Source organism: Ammospiza nelsoni, chromosome 23 (genome assembly GCF_027579445.1).
Source record: "Ammospiza nelsoni isolate bAmmNel1 chromosome 23, bAmmNel1.pri, whole genome shotgun sequence".
Lineage (NCBI taxonomy): Eukaryota > Metazoa > Chordata > Aves > Passeriformes > Passerellidae > Ammospiza > Ammospiza nelsoni.
This window is the reverse complement of record NC_080655.1, coordinates 5,850,432-5,865,509: the sequence shown is the minus strand read 5'-3', so window position 1 is coordinate 5,865,509 and position 15,078 is coordinate 5,850,432. Positions and strand designations below refer to the sequence as shown.

The 15,078-nt window shown below is 48.7% G+C and overlaps 1 protein-coding gene across 1 annotated transcript in view; it reads right to left on the bottom strand.

Annotated features, from left to right (window-relative positions):
• The window catches only part of LOC132083178 (receptor-type tyrosine-protein phosphatase V-like), a 51,409-nt gene that overhangs the window by 19,173 nt on the left and 17,158 nt on the right, over positions 1–15,078 (bottom strand). The window contains exons 16-25 of the mRNA XM_059487744.1: positions 12,919–13,191; positions 9,231–9,503; positions 7,993–8,262; positions 7,302–7,580; positions 6,442–6,576; positions 6,136–6,340; positions 2,115–2,182; positions 1,630–1,756; positions 647–694; positions 155–248 (exon numbers count right to left, since the gene is read on the bottom strand). Coding sequence (XP_059343727.1) covers positions 155–248; positions 647–694; positions 1,630–1,756; positions 2,115–2,182; positions 6,136–6,340; positions 6,442–6,576; positions 7,302–7,580; positions 7,993–8,262; positions 9,231–9,503; positions 12,919–13,191 — 1,772 coding nt within the window. The remainder of the gene's footprint in view (positions 1–154; positions 249–646; positions 695–1,629; positions 1,757–2,114; positions 2,183–6,135; positions 6,341–6,441; positions 6,577–7,301; positions 7,581–7,992; positions 8,263–9,230; positions 9,504–12,918; positions 13,192–15,078) is intronic.

The window sequence follows — 15,078 nt, the reverse complement described above, 5'->3', positions numbered from 1 at the left end:
ATGTTGCATTCCACAGCAGAAGATAATCATTCTTTTTCTTTTCCTCTGAGGTTTCTCAGCTTCTCAGGAGAAAAATCTTGGCAAAGGGATTCTTCAGAAAATATCATGGCGACAGGGACCCACAAACACCAGCACAAGGAGGGTCTCATCTCACCTCAAACTCCTGGAAAAAAGCATGGTTAGCATTTGCTGTCTTCATCTCATAGTACTGCTTGAAGTTCTGCAGGGGCACTGGCCGGTGGACGTTCCTGCAGGAAATGAAATCCAGAGGAAAACTTGCCTTAGTTACTGGGAGGCCTGGGCAGCCTCAGGGGCCAGCCCTGCTGGGACACCTGGAGGCACACAGGGAGGGCTCACAGCCACCTCACTGCCCAGGGAAATGGGTCCAACAGTTTAAATACTGGAGGGATTTCAAGGTGATGAGAATATTCTCCTGCTGCAGGAACTCATACGGGAGGTGTGGACAATGCACTGACTTGGAGTGGAGCTGGGCAGTAAATACTGACCTTGGGAAAGGCTGATTTATAACATAACTGAGGGGAGGAGACAGCTGGACTTTTCCTGAGTCAAAGATTGAAAAAGGAAGTAGGTAAAGGCCAGTGGGAGCTGCAGTGGGGCCATACAGAGGGCAGACTCCAGCACCCACCTCAGGCTGTAGGTCACCATCTCCTGGGGTGGGCTGCTCTTCTTGGTTCTGGAATCAAAGCACAGGGTTAGGGAATAATGTGCTCTGACTCTGTGACTTAGAAAGCTGAATAATTGCTTTATTAAGCTATTCTATATTACACTAATACTATACTAAATTATATATTAAAGAGATATTATACTAAAGAATTTTACCCCCAACACAACTACAAACACAGTCAAAACCTCCTTCTTAATCACCCTAATCCCAATAGCAATCTACATCCACTCTGGAACAGAAAGCCTCACCTCCTTCTGAGAATGAAAATTCATTATAAACTTCAAAATCCCCATCAGCCTAAAAATAGACTTCTACTCCCTTACCTTCTTCCCCATTGCACTGTTCATACCATGATCTATCCTACAACTTGCAACATGAATTGAAATAAAGAATAATTTAATAAAGAAATACTAAAGAAAAACCCATTACTGTCTCCAGAAAGTCACAATACATGTAGATATAATTAGTCAAGGAACTGAAACAACTTGCACTAGTGTCTAATTAACAAATCACTTTGAGTAAATAATCTCTATAACACATTCCACATGTGCAAAACAACAAAAACTGTAAATAAAGATTTATTTTCTCCTCTTCTTTGAGCTTGTCACTGCCTTTCCCAGAGAGAAATCCTTAAAAACTTGTGCCTGCTGCTCTCTGTGAAGAGCTGTGGCTATACACAGGAGCTGTTACTTTGCCTGCAGTGCAGAGATTGATGCCATGAGATATTTTGTACCACTGGCAGGCACACTGCAGGGTTTTGTGACCTAACTGCACATGGGCAGCTCCTCTGTCCCCTCTTCCTTTGGATGCTGAGCTTGCCAGGCACAATTCCACCAGCCCATGTGCTAATTTGTCCAAGACTCTTTTTACACCCCCTCCCCGCTCTCCTCCAGCCTTGGCACTGAAGGTTGGGTATCAACAGGTAAGATATGGCTCATGCTCACCTCCTTGCTTTGAGCTGTTTCCAGTAAACCAAAGCAAAAACAGCTGCAAGTGTCAGAAGAAACCCCACAATGATTCCAGCAATTATTGGCATTGAGAGTGGAGCTGTGTCTGCACTGGATCCAGCAGCTGGAATAGAAAGGAGTACAGAGAGAAGAATCAGTAAAAATGATTTTTATGATGAGGGTTGTGAGGGCCTGGCACAGATTTCCAGAGATGCTGTGGCTGCCTCATCCTAGGAAGTGTCCAAGGCCAGGCTGGACAAGGCTTGGAGCACCCTGGGATAGTGGAAGGTGTACCTGACATGGCAGGGAGTGGAACAATATGAGCTTTAAGTCCTTTCCAACCCAAACCATTTTATAATGCTATGATAAATGGCTGCATTTATTATATTTATTATATTTACTATAGCCTAGAAGCTCCCTCTGGCTGCTCTTTACCTCTAACCTGCACAGCCAGGTGGGGAAGATGCTGCTCTCCAGCTTACCTGAGAACATGGTGAATGTCACAGCAGGGGCCACTGGGTCATATTTGGTGAAGGCAGCAATGCTGAACCTAAAGGCAAAGCAGAGTTCTGAGTCAGGACAGCCTGAGCTGGGCACAGCAGCCAGAACCCAGCACCCAGGACCCAGGGGAACAGAACTGCTGCCTGGAAAAAGCTAGCTTTCTGTTATGGATTTAGGGAATGTGTGGAAATGGTCTTCCCTTCTTTTTATTCCTCTTGGACAAGTTTGTTCCACTTGGAAAAGCATGAGAAATGGTTCAGAAAGCATCAATGGGAAGCAGCTCTCCTCCAAAGGGTTATCAGCAGAGAAAGGCAGAGTCTGCTCTCTTACAGGACACAAAAAATTAAAACTACATTGTTCATGTCAGCTGGTTAGCAGGACTGACAGGGGAGAGCTGAGCCCTGTTTGACATTTCAGCTAGAAGGGCCATGTCACGGCCCAGGACATCCCTCTGGCTGTCCTGAGCAGCCCAGACCCTGCCAGGGGGCTCAGAGACCCTAGCACAGTGCCCAAAATGCCCCTGTGGTTTTGATTATGACCCAAAGAGCAAGTTACCAACCTTAGATGAAAATCTTCAAGCCATGACAAATTAAGTAGAATGATAGTGAATTTAACACAAGGTGAAAAAGTAGATTTTGGGGTTTTTAGAATGGGAATTCAGGGGCACAAGATGGAGGAATTTGGGCATGCCCAGCCTTTCTCCTTCTTCTTCTTCTTGGCCTCCATCTTCTGCTGTGATGTTGGCACTTACAGATTGGTTTAGAGTAGAAGCTCACTGTCTAACATAGGTGATAGGTATTGGGAAGTAATTGTAAATATTGTACAGGTAGTTTTTAGTATAAAGGCATAACACCACCCTGGGGGCAGGCAGAGTGCCTGGAACTGTCCTGCCGGACGGACCTGGGCAGGGCAGGAGAAAGAATTTTATAGATAAGATACAATAAACAACCTTGAGACCAAGAAATGAAGAGCTCTGACTCTTTCTTCAAGTGCTGGGATGAGAAAAGAGACTTTCCAACTTTTCTTGGGGTCACTGTGACCAGCGAGAGATCCCGACAGGGCCAGACCTGCCCAGACCCCTCCTTGCACACACACTGTTCCAGATTGCCATGCAAGATGTTTTCCGTTGCCATCTGTATGGCAGATTATCTTTGTCAAGTGGGCAGTTTGCTTTATCTATCTCTGAGTGACCACAATCACTCCTCCCTGGGAGGGGACATTGCTGATAACAGCCATTGAATGTCCCTGCATGGCTGATAAGAACTACAGCATCCCACTGGGAGATGTGAGCCCAGAGGGAGGAGCCAAGCATTCCTACCCGGATAGAATCTGGAGATTCTGGAACACCAGCACAGCTTCTGCACTGGATTGCCCAGAGGAACAGCAGCTGCCTCTTCTTCCCCCTGGATCTTCAGAGGCAGAGACTGCACCTTTCTCCAGGATCCCTGCTCCAGCAGAACCAGCCCTGACACTGCAGGAGGGCTGAGCCACAATTCCAATGGGACTGCTGCCAACACCCTGACCCACAGGGTGTCAGGTTGGGTTCTGACTCTGGCAGTGTTGTTCTAGTGTACTGCATTCTTTATTTTATCCTTTTTTTCCCTTTCCCTATTAAAGAACTGCTCCCATTATTTCCTGCTCCCATATTTTTGCCTGAGAGCCCCTTAATTTAAAATTTATAGCAATTCAGAGGGGTGGGGAGGGTTTCCATTCTCCATTTCAGGGGAGGCTCCTGCCTTTCTTAGCAGACTTCTGTCTTTCCAAACCAAGACACACACACAAGTAGCTGGTGCATCCTCTTCCCTGTGCAGGTCTGCCCCTCATCCCCTCCTGGCAGCAGGCACACCAATGCCCACAGTTCTCTGACTTTCCTCCTGAGCAGTGACCTGGAAGGGCCTTTCTTGTGCCCTAAATGCAAACCAGAGCTTTTAAAGGCAGCCCTGGATTTTAGCAGCCAAGGATTTGTTGCCTGTGTGTGGGTCCCCACACCTGGCTGCCAGGGCCAGACCTCCTCTGAACATGAGCCTGCAGATGCCAAGGCATGAAAGATGATAAATAACTCACTGAAAGACATGAAACAAGAACAGAAATTCTGAGTGGGAATGAGCTGTCAGCTTTTCACCACCCTAATAATCATTAATTCATCAGCACAGTCTACTGTGGATATTTAGGTCAGATATTTAGGCTGAGTGTTCCATGCACTGAGGATATTTAGGCTGGATATTTAAGATATTTAGGTCAGATATTTAGATATTTACGTCAATGCTGTTTGTGCCGAGAACATTTATGTTTTTAGGGCAGCCAAACTGAAAGAAAGCTGTGGTGTAAAAGTAAGAAAGCTGTGGCGTCAAAGTACCTTCTAGTCCTGAATAACTGGACAGTTCAGTACATGTTGGTGACTCATGGGATGGAATCATGGCAGGAGGATTAATGACAGGGCCTGGTGTCCCTGAGAAGCTGCTCCCCTGAGGGAGGTCCCTGCTGGATGAACACAGTGTGAGAGTGCACTGTCACCATTGTCCTGCCAGGCAGGATCACACAGCACACAGAACTGCTCTCTGCTCTCCATGACCCCAGTCTGCCTGGAATTTCCCAGGCAATGGCTCTCTGGAAACTCCCTTTTTTTTCTCCCTTAGGAAAAACAGTCATTTCCCACCCTCTGGATGTTATCACCAATCTGAGCCAGTGCTGCCCTAACCAGCAGCTGAAGAGACCCTTTTAGGCACATGTGTACAATATAAAATATTATATTTAATAAATATAATATTAAATAAATATTATTAAATGTTATATGAAATAAATATTCAATATATTTATATTAAAAAGGAAGGAAGGAAGGAAGGAAGGAAGGAAGGAAGGAAGGAAGGAAGGAAGGAAGGAAGGAAGGAAGGAAGGAAGGAAGGAAGGAAGGAAGGAAGGAAGGAAGGAAGGAAGGAAGGAAGGAAGGAAGGAAGGAAGGAAGGAAGGAAGGAAGGAAGGAAGGAAGGAAGGAAGGAAGGAAGGAAGGAAGGAAGGAAGGAAGGAAGGAAGGAAGGAAGGAAGGAAGGAAGGAAGGAAGGAAGGAAGGAAGGAAGGAAGGAAGGAAGGAAGGAAGGAAGGAAGGAAGGAAGGAAGGAAGGAAGGAAGGAAGGAAGGAAGGAAGGAAGGAAGGAAGGAAGGAAGGAAGGAAGGAAGGAAGGAAGGAAGGAAGGAAGGAAGGAAGGAAGGAAGGAAGGAAGGAAGGAAGGAAGGCACTCTCCCATGGACTCTCATTCTCTTTTCCTAATGCTCTCAATGGTTTTATCACCATCAGCCATCCTTGCTGCCAGTTTCTTCAAAGTGAAATGGGATAACCTTCCAGACTGGGGGATCACAGAAATGCCTGTGGATGTGGTCCCCATTTGATGAAACTGAGCTGCTAAATTAGCAGGACTGACTAAAGATACCATTCTTTGTTAGCAGTGGAAAACCTGTTTTTTCATCAGCAGATTTAAAGGTACCCTACAAGAAAATATGTAGGATCCTATTCACTGTCAAATAAGACTCTGAACTCATGATTGTTGGATCCATGTGTGTGTCCCATGGGGAACTCAGACCTCAGCCTGAGTGTTTGCTAACCCCAACTCTGGACCTCACACTGAGTAGGCACCACTGGAACTGTTTCCAAATCAGTTTCATTTTTGCACTGTCTGCACATGGTTATGAGTCACAAATTAAGGTCCTACAAATTACAGCATCTGGTTTAGTTCCTGCTCTGAGGCTGGACATCTGCTCAACTCCTGAGACAACACACACAGCCCTTGGCAGCCTCAGCTTTCCCTCTCCCTGCCAACTACACTGCCTAATATTCTCTGCTTGCCAGCCTTGCCTTCCTCAAATGCTGCTTGGTGTAAAACCCTTGGGGATCTAGGAGTGTGAGGCTGAAGTGACATCCAGGGAGCTGCTGGCATTCCTGCAGGGACACATGCAGTCCTTTTTCTCCTCCAGCCCCTTTCCCTCAGGAGGGATGCTGACATCTCTCACCTGTACTGCTCGTTGGCTTTCAGCTTCCCATTGCAGGTGGCCCTGGAGTGGCCACACTCCTCTGTCCCCACGGGCACCCTCCAGGTGTTGGGGGAGCTCCTCTGATGGAAGGGGTTGGGAAGGAGCACTGCCAGGTAGGAGTCCTCTGTGCCATAGTAGTGATCGTACCACGTGCTGGACATGATCTCCTGGGTGGGCCTCAGCACTGCAGGGGAATGTGCAAGGTGACAGTGACCAAAGGGACATCCAGGGCTCCTGTTGCCCTCCAGGGAGCCAGCACAGCCTGGGACATGCAGGGACACTTACATGACTCATTGGTGGTGGCAATGACACCGTAGTACTCGATCTGGCCGTTCTCCTCGCTGAACAGCTCAGGGGAGATGATCACTGTGGAGCTGGCCTCCACTGGGAACACCTCTGCACGCAGGGGAGGGGGCAGAGCTGCAAGAACAACCAGCAGGCACAGAGAGTCAGGGTGTCCCTGCTCCCAGACCCCCCAGCTCAGCCTGGGATGGTCCCAGCACACAGCCAGAGCCCCGAGCCACCGCAGGGCAGTGCAGCCCCATGGGGCTCCCAGGCACCCCAAAGAGCCCCAGCTCTGACCAGCAACACCACATGCTTCCTCCTGGGGTGTTTCCCCATGGAAGGATGTCACGGACATCTTTAATGAAAAATCCTTTCCTTAAGATTTTTCCCTCCTGAGAAACTGTGAGGCCTCAGGAATAAAATGTAAACAATGATTATCTGCTGCTGTGGAATGCAACAGGCGCATCTGTGATTGGTCTCATGTGCTTGTTTGTAATTAATGGCCAATCACAGTCAGCTGGCTCAGACTCTCTGAGCCACAAGTCTTTGTTATCATTCTTTCTTTTTCTATTCTTAGGAAGAGATGGGGATCAGCCCTGGTCTGTCATGTACACATTGCAGGGTGCCAAGGAGTCTGCCAAGACAAAGAAGGGAGAATGAAATCTGCCTGTACATTCTCTTTCTATTCTTCTGTCTATTCATCCTTCTGATTAAATCCTTTCTTCTATTCTTTTAGTATAGTTTTAACATAATATATATCATAAAATAATGCATCAAGCCTTCTGAAACATGGAGTCAGATCCTCGTCTCCTCCCTCATCCTCAGACCCCTGTGAACAGTCACAGAAAGAAGGGACTCACGCTCCACTGCTGTGCTGCAGAGCAGAGTCACAGCCTGGCTCCTCAAGGTGTTCATGCCCACGGTGCTCACAAGGATTTGGTAGGAGGAGTTTGGCTCCAGCCCCTCCAGACTGGCCTCGCTTGAAGGGATGCTCATGGTAAGCCTGGAGGTGGGGGGTCCTTCAGAAAGTCTCTCTGTCACCACCTCATAAGCCTCCACATCTCCAGGAGAGCTCGTCCAGTTCAAGTAAAGGCTCCTTGACTCTGGTAGGCACAGCACATCCTTCACTGGATCTGGCTCTGCAAAGGAGAAAGGGACTGGACTCAGTGGATCAGAGAAATCCCAACCTCTGCCCTGCCAGCAGCTGCTCCCCAGGCCAGTGAGATGAGCAGAGCTGCACACCTGCAGCCTGGGAGCCTGCTGTGCCATGGGCCACAGGACAGTGGGAATGGGCAGGGCCTGAGCTCACATCTGACAGGAGACATTGACAGTGGAGATCTGCAAAGCCTGCTCTGCCACAGGGAGCCAGGAGATCTCTGTGGTGGGGCTAGCTCAGGGAGCCAATGGCTGCCAGAGGGTCACCCTGCTGGCTTTCCCCATCTCCCACCACAACACCTCCCATGCCTCTGTTCACACTCCAGACCTGAGGCCCCCCAGTGTTTCCCCCTCTCCTATCCTGTCTCCTCCCTCCCCATGGCACTGTGTACCCACCCACGGGCACTGCCAGGGGCTTGGTGCTGCTCCAGTAGGGCCCAGCCACACAGCTCAAGGACACAGAGTAGTTCCTGCCTGGTATCAGCCCCTGCAGGAGGTGCTGGCCTTGTCCCCTGGCCAGGGAGTGCCTCCAGGGCAGGGAGCTGTTCCGGGGGTCCCGCAGCCACAGCTGGCACTCGTCCTGCTGGCCAGGGACACTGCCCCAGGAGATGAGCATGGAGCTGTTCCCTTCAGCCACCGCCGAGAGATTCTGGGGAACTGAGGGGGCTGCAACAAAAACAACACCAGGAGCAGTTACTGGTTTGCATGTGCTCTCTTCTGTTCTCCAGAGACACCAGGAGGACATGGGGGACACAATGAGACTCCACATGTTCAGTGATAACATTGCCAGAAATGACCTTTAAATGGCAGCTGAAGGACGCAGAGTGAGGAGTGTGAGGAGATGGATTCTTCTTCCTGCTAATTAGCAAGTTTCATTAGAAACCTGCCCGAAGGGCTCTGCACATGACTCCCTGCACCCTGCCAGGGGATGGCTGAGCGTGGGAGCAGGCACTGCTGGATTCCCCAAGCAAAGTATGGGGACTGTGGGGACGAGCACATGAAAAGGCTTATTGTGCTTATCTGCATTTCCACATTCCATAAAAAGAAAAAAAAAAAAGCCCATCCTCCCCTTGTACCCCATGCCAGCAATTCTCTGAGTGCCTGGAAAAAATGCAGCAGGAATGGTGGGGTGTCCCCCCTAGCTGTGAGGCCTCATGGCCCCCAGGCTGTGGGTGTGTGGGTGTCATCTACCACAGCAGCAATGCTGTGCTCTTGTTCAGTGCCTGGAGGAGCCAGTGGGGCCATGGGACATGAGTTGCCTCCTGAAACAGCACTGGTGGCTGCCAGGCCCTGCCACAGGCAGCAGGATTGCCCTGCCCCACTCTCCTGCCCACCGAGGCTTGCCCAGCCCATGATCCCATTGGTACCTCCCACCCCATCTCATCCCATCCCTGGAAATATCCAAGGTCAGCTTAGACAGGGCTCTGAGCAGCCTGATCTAGCTGAAGATGTCCCTGTCACTAGCAGGAGGGTTGGACTAGATGGCCTTTAAAAGGTCCCTTCCATTTCCAACCCAAACCATTCTCTGACCCCACAGCTCCCTGGCTGAGTCCCTGCCCTTCCCACTGTGAGCCCGCCCAGCTGGGAAGGCTGAGCTTCATGCAGGATGCAGAATGTCCAGCTCTGACACTTACTTGTCCAGTCACTGATGTTCCCTGCCGAGGCTGCGTAGGGCCCAGCCATGGACACCACCTCCAGCAGGTATTTGTGTCCTGGAGCCAGGCCAGAGAAGGTGAATTTGCTGGTGCCTTTCCCAACAGAGACATTGGCTGCCACAGTGCCTGAGCCTGAGTGGTACAGGAGGAGCCTGTAACCCTCCTGTCCCTGGGGCTCAACTCTCCAGGACGCACTCAGCCTGTTGGGGTAGCCCTGGTTGGTCATGTACACATTGCGGGGTGCCACGGGGTCTGCAAGACAGCATGGGACAAATGTCAGCAAAGGCACCCAGGACACTGCCTGGGGCTCCTGGCAGTGCCATCAGAGTGGTGCGCCACACTTATTTCTCTAAGAAAATTAACTATGTATTTTACAGTCTAGATAAATAACTTCTAACAAGATTTAGGATACACCACACTTACTTCTCTAAGAAAATTAACTATGTATTTTACAGTTTAGATAAATTACTTCTAACAAGATTTAGATGCACCACACTTACTTCTCTAAGAAAATTAACTATGTATTTTACAGTTTAGATAAATTACTTCTAACAAGATTTAGATGCACCACACTTCTCTAAGAAAATTAACTATGTATTTTACAGTTTAGATAAATTACTTCTAGCAAGATTTAGGATGCACCACACTTCTCTAAGAAAATTAACTATGTATTTTACAGTTTAGATAAATTACTTCTAGCAAGATTTAGGATGCACCACACTTACTTATCTGAGAAAATTAACTATGTATTTTACAGTCTAGATAAATAACTTTTAACAAGATTTAATGCACCACACTTACTTCTCTAAGAAAATTAACTATGTATTTTACAGTACAGATAAATTACTTTTAACAAGATTTAGGACAATTTATGTTAAACAGCACTCAAACTTAGAATGACTAAACTTTAATCACAAAAAATAATAAACTTAATTTTTATACAATAGTAAAGTGATAAAATGTAACTCAAGAGTACTTAAAGTACTAGTACTTTAGTACTTAAAGTATTTAAGTACTAAGTACTTAAATATAGTGAAACTTTACTTAATCTTATTAACATTCAACTTACTGGTTATTTTTTATCAACTTATTGAAAGGTGATTATTTATAAATGTTTAACTTATTTTTATATTATTAACACAAAAGGTATTAAAATCTAGATAAAATAATATATATATTAGAAGATCTTTATATTAAACAGCACTTAAACTTACAATGAGTAAACTTTAACCACAAAGAATAATAAACTTAATTTTAATAGAATATTAAAGTGATAAAATGTAACTCAAGAGTACCTAAACTTAAATATAGTGAAAGTTAATCTTATTAACATTCAACTTATTAGAGGTTATTCTTTATAACTGTTTTAACTTATTTTTATAGTATTAACACAAAAGGTACTAAAATTTAGATAAAATAAATAAAAATATATAGTAGATTTTTATATTAAACAGCACTTAAACTCACAATGAGTAAGCTTTAACCACAAAGAATAATAAAATTAATTTTAATAGAACAGTAAAGTGATAAAATGTAACTCAAGAGTACTTAAATGTAGTGAAACCTAATCTTATTAACATTCAACTTATTAAAGGTTATTATTTATAAATGTTTTAATTATTTTTATATTATTAACTCCAAAGGTATTAAAATCTAGATAAAATAAATAAAATCTATATATATATATTAGAAGATCGTTTAGAGGGACAGCGCCCTTGGCCTCCACTGTGTGGCTCCACCCACCAGCCAGAGGCAGCTCAAAGCTTCTGCGAAGTTCTCTGTGCTTGTCTGAGCAGGGACAGCCCGGTCCCCTGGGAGGGGTGAGGAGGGAACACAAAGCCAGCCTGGGGACAGGGGAAGGCGAACTCCCCACTGCTGCTCCCTCCTGCCCTCACCCAGGCTGGTGGAGCTGATCACAGAATCACAGAATAATGGGGTTGGAAGAGACCTCTAAGATCATCAAGTCCAACCTATGCCCTAACACCTCAACTAGACTAAAGCACCAAGTGCCATGTCCACTCTTTTTTTAAACACATCCAGAGATTGTGATTCCACCACCTCCCTGGAAAGAGCATTGAAGTACTTTATTATTGTTTTGGTGAAATTTTTTTTAGCTAATATCCAACATATATTTCCCTGACGTAGCTTCAGACTGTGTCCTCTGGTTCTGTCAGTGCTGCCCTGTGGAAGAGCCCAACCCCACCTGTCTGCAACCTCCCTTCAGGAACTTGTAGAGAGCAGTAAGGTCACCCCTGAGCCTCCTCTTCTCCAGGCTAAACAGCCCCAGCTCCTTCAAACGTTCCTCACAGGGCTTGTGTTCCAAACCCCTCAGCAGCCTTGCTGCCCTCCTCTGGATGTGCTCCAGCATCTCAATGTCCTTCCTAAGCTGAGGGCCCAGAACTGGACACAGCACTCAAGGTGCAGCCTCAGCAGTGCCCAGTACAGGGGCAGAATGACCTCCTTGCTCCTGCTGGCCACACCATTCCTGATCCAGGCCAGGAGCCATTGGCCTTCCTGGCCACCAGAGCACACTGCTGGCTCATGTTCAACCGGCTGTCACCAGCACCCCCAGGGCCCTTTCTGCCTGAACACTGTCCAGCCACACTGTCCCCAGCTTGGAATGTTGTAGGGGATTTTTGTGACCAAAATGTGGAATTCAGCACTTGGACTTATTAAACTTCATCCTGTTGGACTCTGCCCATCCATCCAACCAATCTAAATCTCTCTGCAGAGCCCTCCTTCCTTCCAATAGATCAACACAAGCTCCCAGCTTAGTGTGGTCTGCAAATTTACTAACTAAGGACTCAATGCCCTCATCCATGTCATCTATAAAAATATTAAATAGAACTGGCTCCAGCATAGACCCCTGAGGGACACCACTGGTGCCTGGCCCCATGTGGACGCAGCACTGCTCACCATCACTCTCAGGGCCAGCCATGCGGAGATGATGAGAGTGGGCAGAGCTCTGCTCACTCCCATTGCCTGGGCTCTGCTGTGAAGGTCAGCAGGGCCATGGTCTGGGCCATGAGCTTTCCTGACTGCCCAGCAAGGCACACATCTGCTGGAACCCTGGGTGCTGAGAATTTCAGACTTGCTGTGCTGAAAGGCACAGACCCACAAGAGAACACTGCATTTAACCTGAGGCTGTGGAGAAGCTTCCAAAACTGATTGATAGAACTGGGATTGTGGGTGTGGAGTTGGTTAGAAGTGTGTAATATCACAGGGTGGAAAACTTAGAGTTGGGAGTTTTAGAATATAGAAATAAATATGAACCAAGACGGAGGTTTTAGGACAGAGACAGGTTGTTCTTCTTTACCTTCTTCTTCCTTCTTCTCCATGGGTTTGGGTGGTATTTTGTGATTGGACAGAAAAGTCCACACTGTGGGCTTCCAGGGATCAGTTATTGAGTTAAAAGGCAAAATAATTGAGGTGTCATTTCTTAATTGGATAGTTTAGCCTTCAAATACCTTGTAACAAGAGACAGTTAGCCATTTTGTGCCTTGCGAATGAAAGACAGCAGAATTCAGTTTTGAGGCTGTAACACTGAGAAGAAACAATAAACACCTGAGTCTGAACATCAACTGTCATCTCAAGTGCCTTCATTCCTGACAGAGGCAGAAAAGACAAGCAGAGAACCCACACACATCCCCTCAGAGCAGGTACTCACACGTCCAGTTGCTGACGTTCCCTGCAGGTGCCCTGAAGGCGCCAGCCACAGATGCCACCTCCAGCAGGTATTTGCTGCCTGGTGCCAGTCCCATGAAGGTGAAGTTGTGGCTGTCCCTGCCCAGCAAGGCTGTGGCTGCCACAGTGCCCAGGGGCGCCCGGTACAGGGTCAGGCTGTATCCATCCCTGCCCCCAGCTGGGGCCCCCCAGGCCACGCTCAGCCTGTCGGGGTGCCCCGGGCTCAGCAGGCGCACGGCGGCCGGGGGCAGCGGGGCTGGGGAGGAAACACAGGTCAGTGCCACAGCTGGGCACAGGGACATGCTCCATGGGGAGGAAACACAGGGCACTGCCACAGCTGGGCACAGGGACATGCTCCGTGGGGAGGAAACACAGGGCACTGCCACAGGCACTGCTGGGCACAGGGACATGCTCCAGGTCTGTGTCAGGCCTGTGCTGCAGGAGCTGGGGCAGCAGCAGGGCTGGGGAGGAAACACAGGGCACTGCCAGCAGCTGGGCTGGGCACAGGGACATGCTCAATGGGGAGGAAACACAGGGCACTGCCACAGCCATAGCTGGGCACAGGGACATGCTCCATGGGGAGGAACACAGGGCACTGCCACAGCTGGGCACAGGGACATGCTCCATGGGGAGGAAACACAGGGCACTGCCAGCAGCCACAGCTGGGCTCAGCACAAGGAGATGCCCCATGTCTGTGCCATAAAGGCCCCCCTGCCCCAGAGCAGGCTCTGCCCCCAGCAAGGCAGTGCTACCCAGACAGCTCAGTGCCTCTTGGAGACATTGCCCAAATACCCAGGCTGCTCGTAGCCACTGCTGCCTTAAGCAAGCTCAGTGGATTTCAGCTCTTTAGTGATTATCAGCTCTCTTAGGATTCCAGCTCTTGCTTGCTCAGGCACCAGTGGGCTCGGGGGAGAAGCAGCGAGAGAGAGGAGAAGGAGAGGTCCTGGTGGTTCCACAGTGATGGTTTTATTGAGGGGTGTGTGAAGGGTTCCAGTGATGGCTCTTCTTCTGCCAAATGGGCTAAACAGCCCCTTTTTATAGGGTACAGAGGGATCCAAACTTGTCCAATGGTGGGGGTTAGGGGAAAGTGACCTATGGGGTTGCAGAGATAAGCTGGGGTCCGAGGGGCAGAAGACAGGAGCTTATTTTGCTGTCTCATCATGACTCAGCAATTCCTACTGTTAAGTCTCAGCCCTCCGAGGGGTCTTAGACAATTCTATGGGGTCTGCAGTGCCAGGTCTGTTCTGCAGGAGCTGGGGAGCCACCACACCTCATGTTAGGGACAGGACACCCAGCAGCAGGACACAGAGATCTGATGGTCATCGTGCAGCAGGACAGGTGCTCCCCGAGGGAGGATCCCCTCTGACAAACGCCTCCTCATCCTCACTTCTCTCTTTTCCACTCCCATCTCACCTTTAATGATGCTCACCCTTACTCGTCCCTCTCATGCCAAGCCCTCCTCATCCAGGTCACAATCATTCCCACAGCCCAGTGGGAACACCTGCACCCTGCCATGAGCACAGGGGTGTGGCCACACCCAGCTGCTGGGCAGGTACAGCCCTGGCACAGCCTCTGTTCTCTGACCAACCCTAGAACCTTTCTGGGTGGGGAGAAGTGCTGGATTAGCCCATCTCCAGAGCAAAGACCTGTTCTCCTGGGAGGACTCTGGAGAATAGTTTCTTGTACTACACTGATTCATTTCATGAACCTTTATGGTAAGCTGGTTTCTACCTGTGGGAAAGGACTCAGTGAGCCTCCTGTACACAGGTACAGTACAGGTGCCCTGTACACATCTGTGCTTCTGTACACAGGGAGATGGGTCAGCACAGGGGGGAATGTTCCAGCACAGGCAGGGAATGCCCCAGCACAGGCAGGGAATGCCCCAGCACAGGCAGGGAATGCCCCAGCACAGGGAGGGAATGCCCCAGCACAGGCAGGGAATGTCTCAGCACAGGCAGGGAATGTTCCAGCACAGGCAGGGAATGTCCCAGCACAGGCAGGGAATGTCCCAGCACAGGGAGGGAATGTCCCAGCACAGGCAGGGAATGCCCCAGCACAGGGAGGGAATGCCCCAGCACAGGCAGGGAATGCCCCAGCACAGGCAGGGAATGTCTCAGCACAGGGAGGGAATGTCCCAGCACAG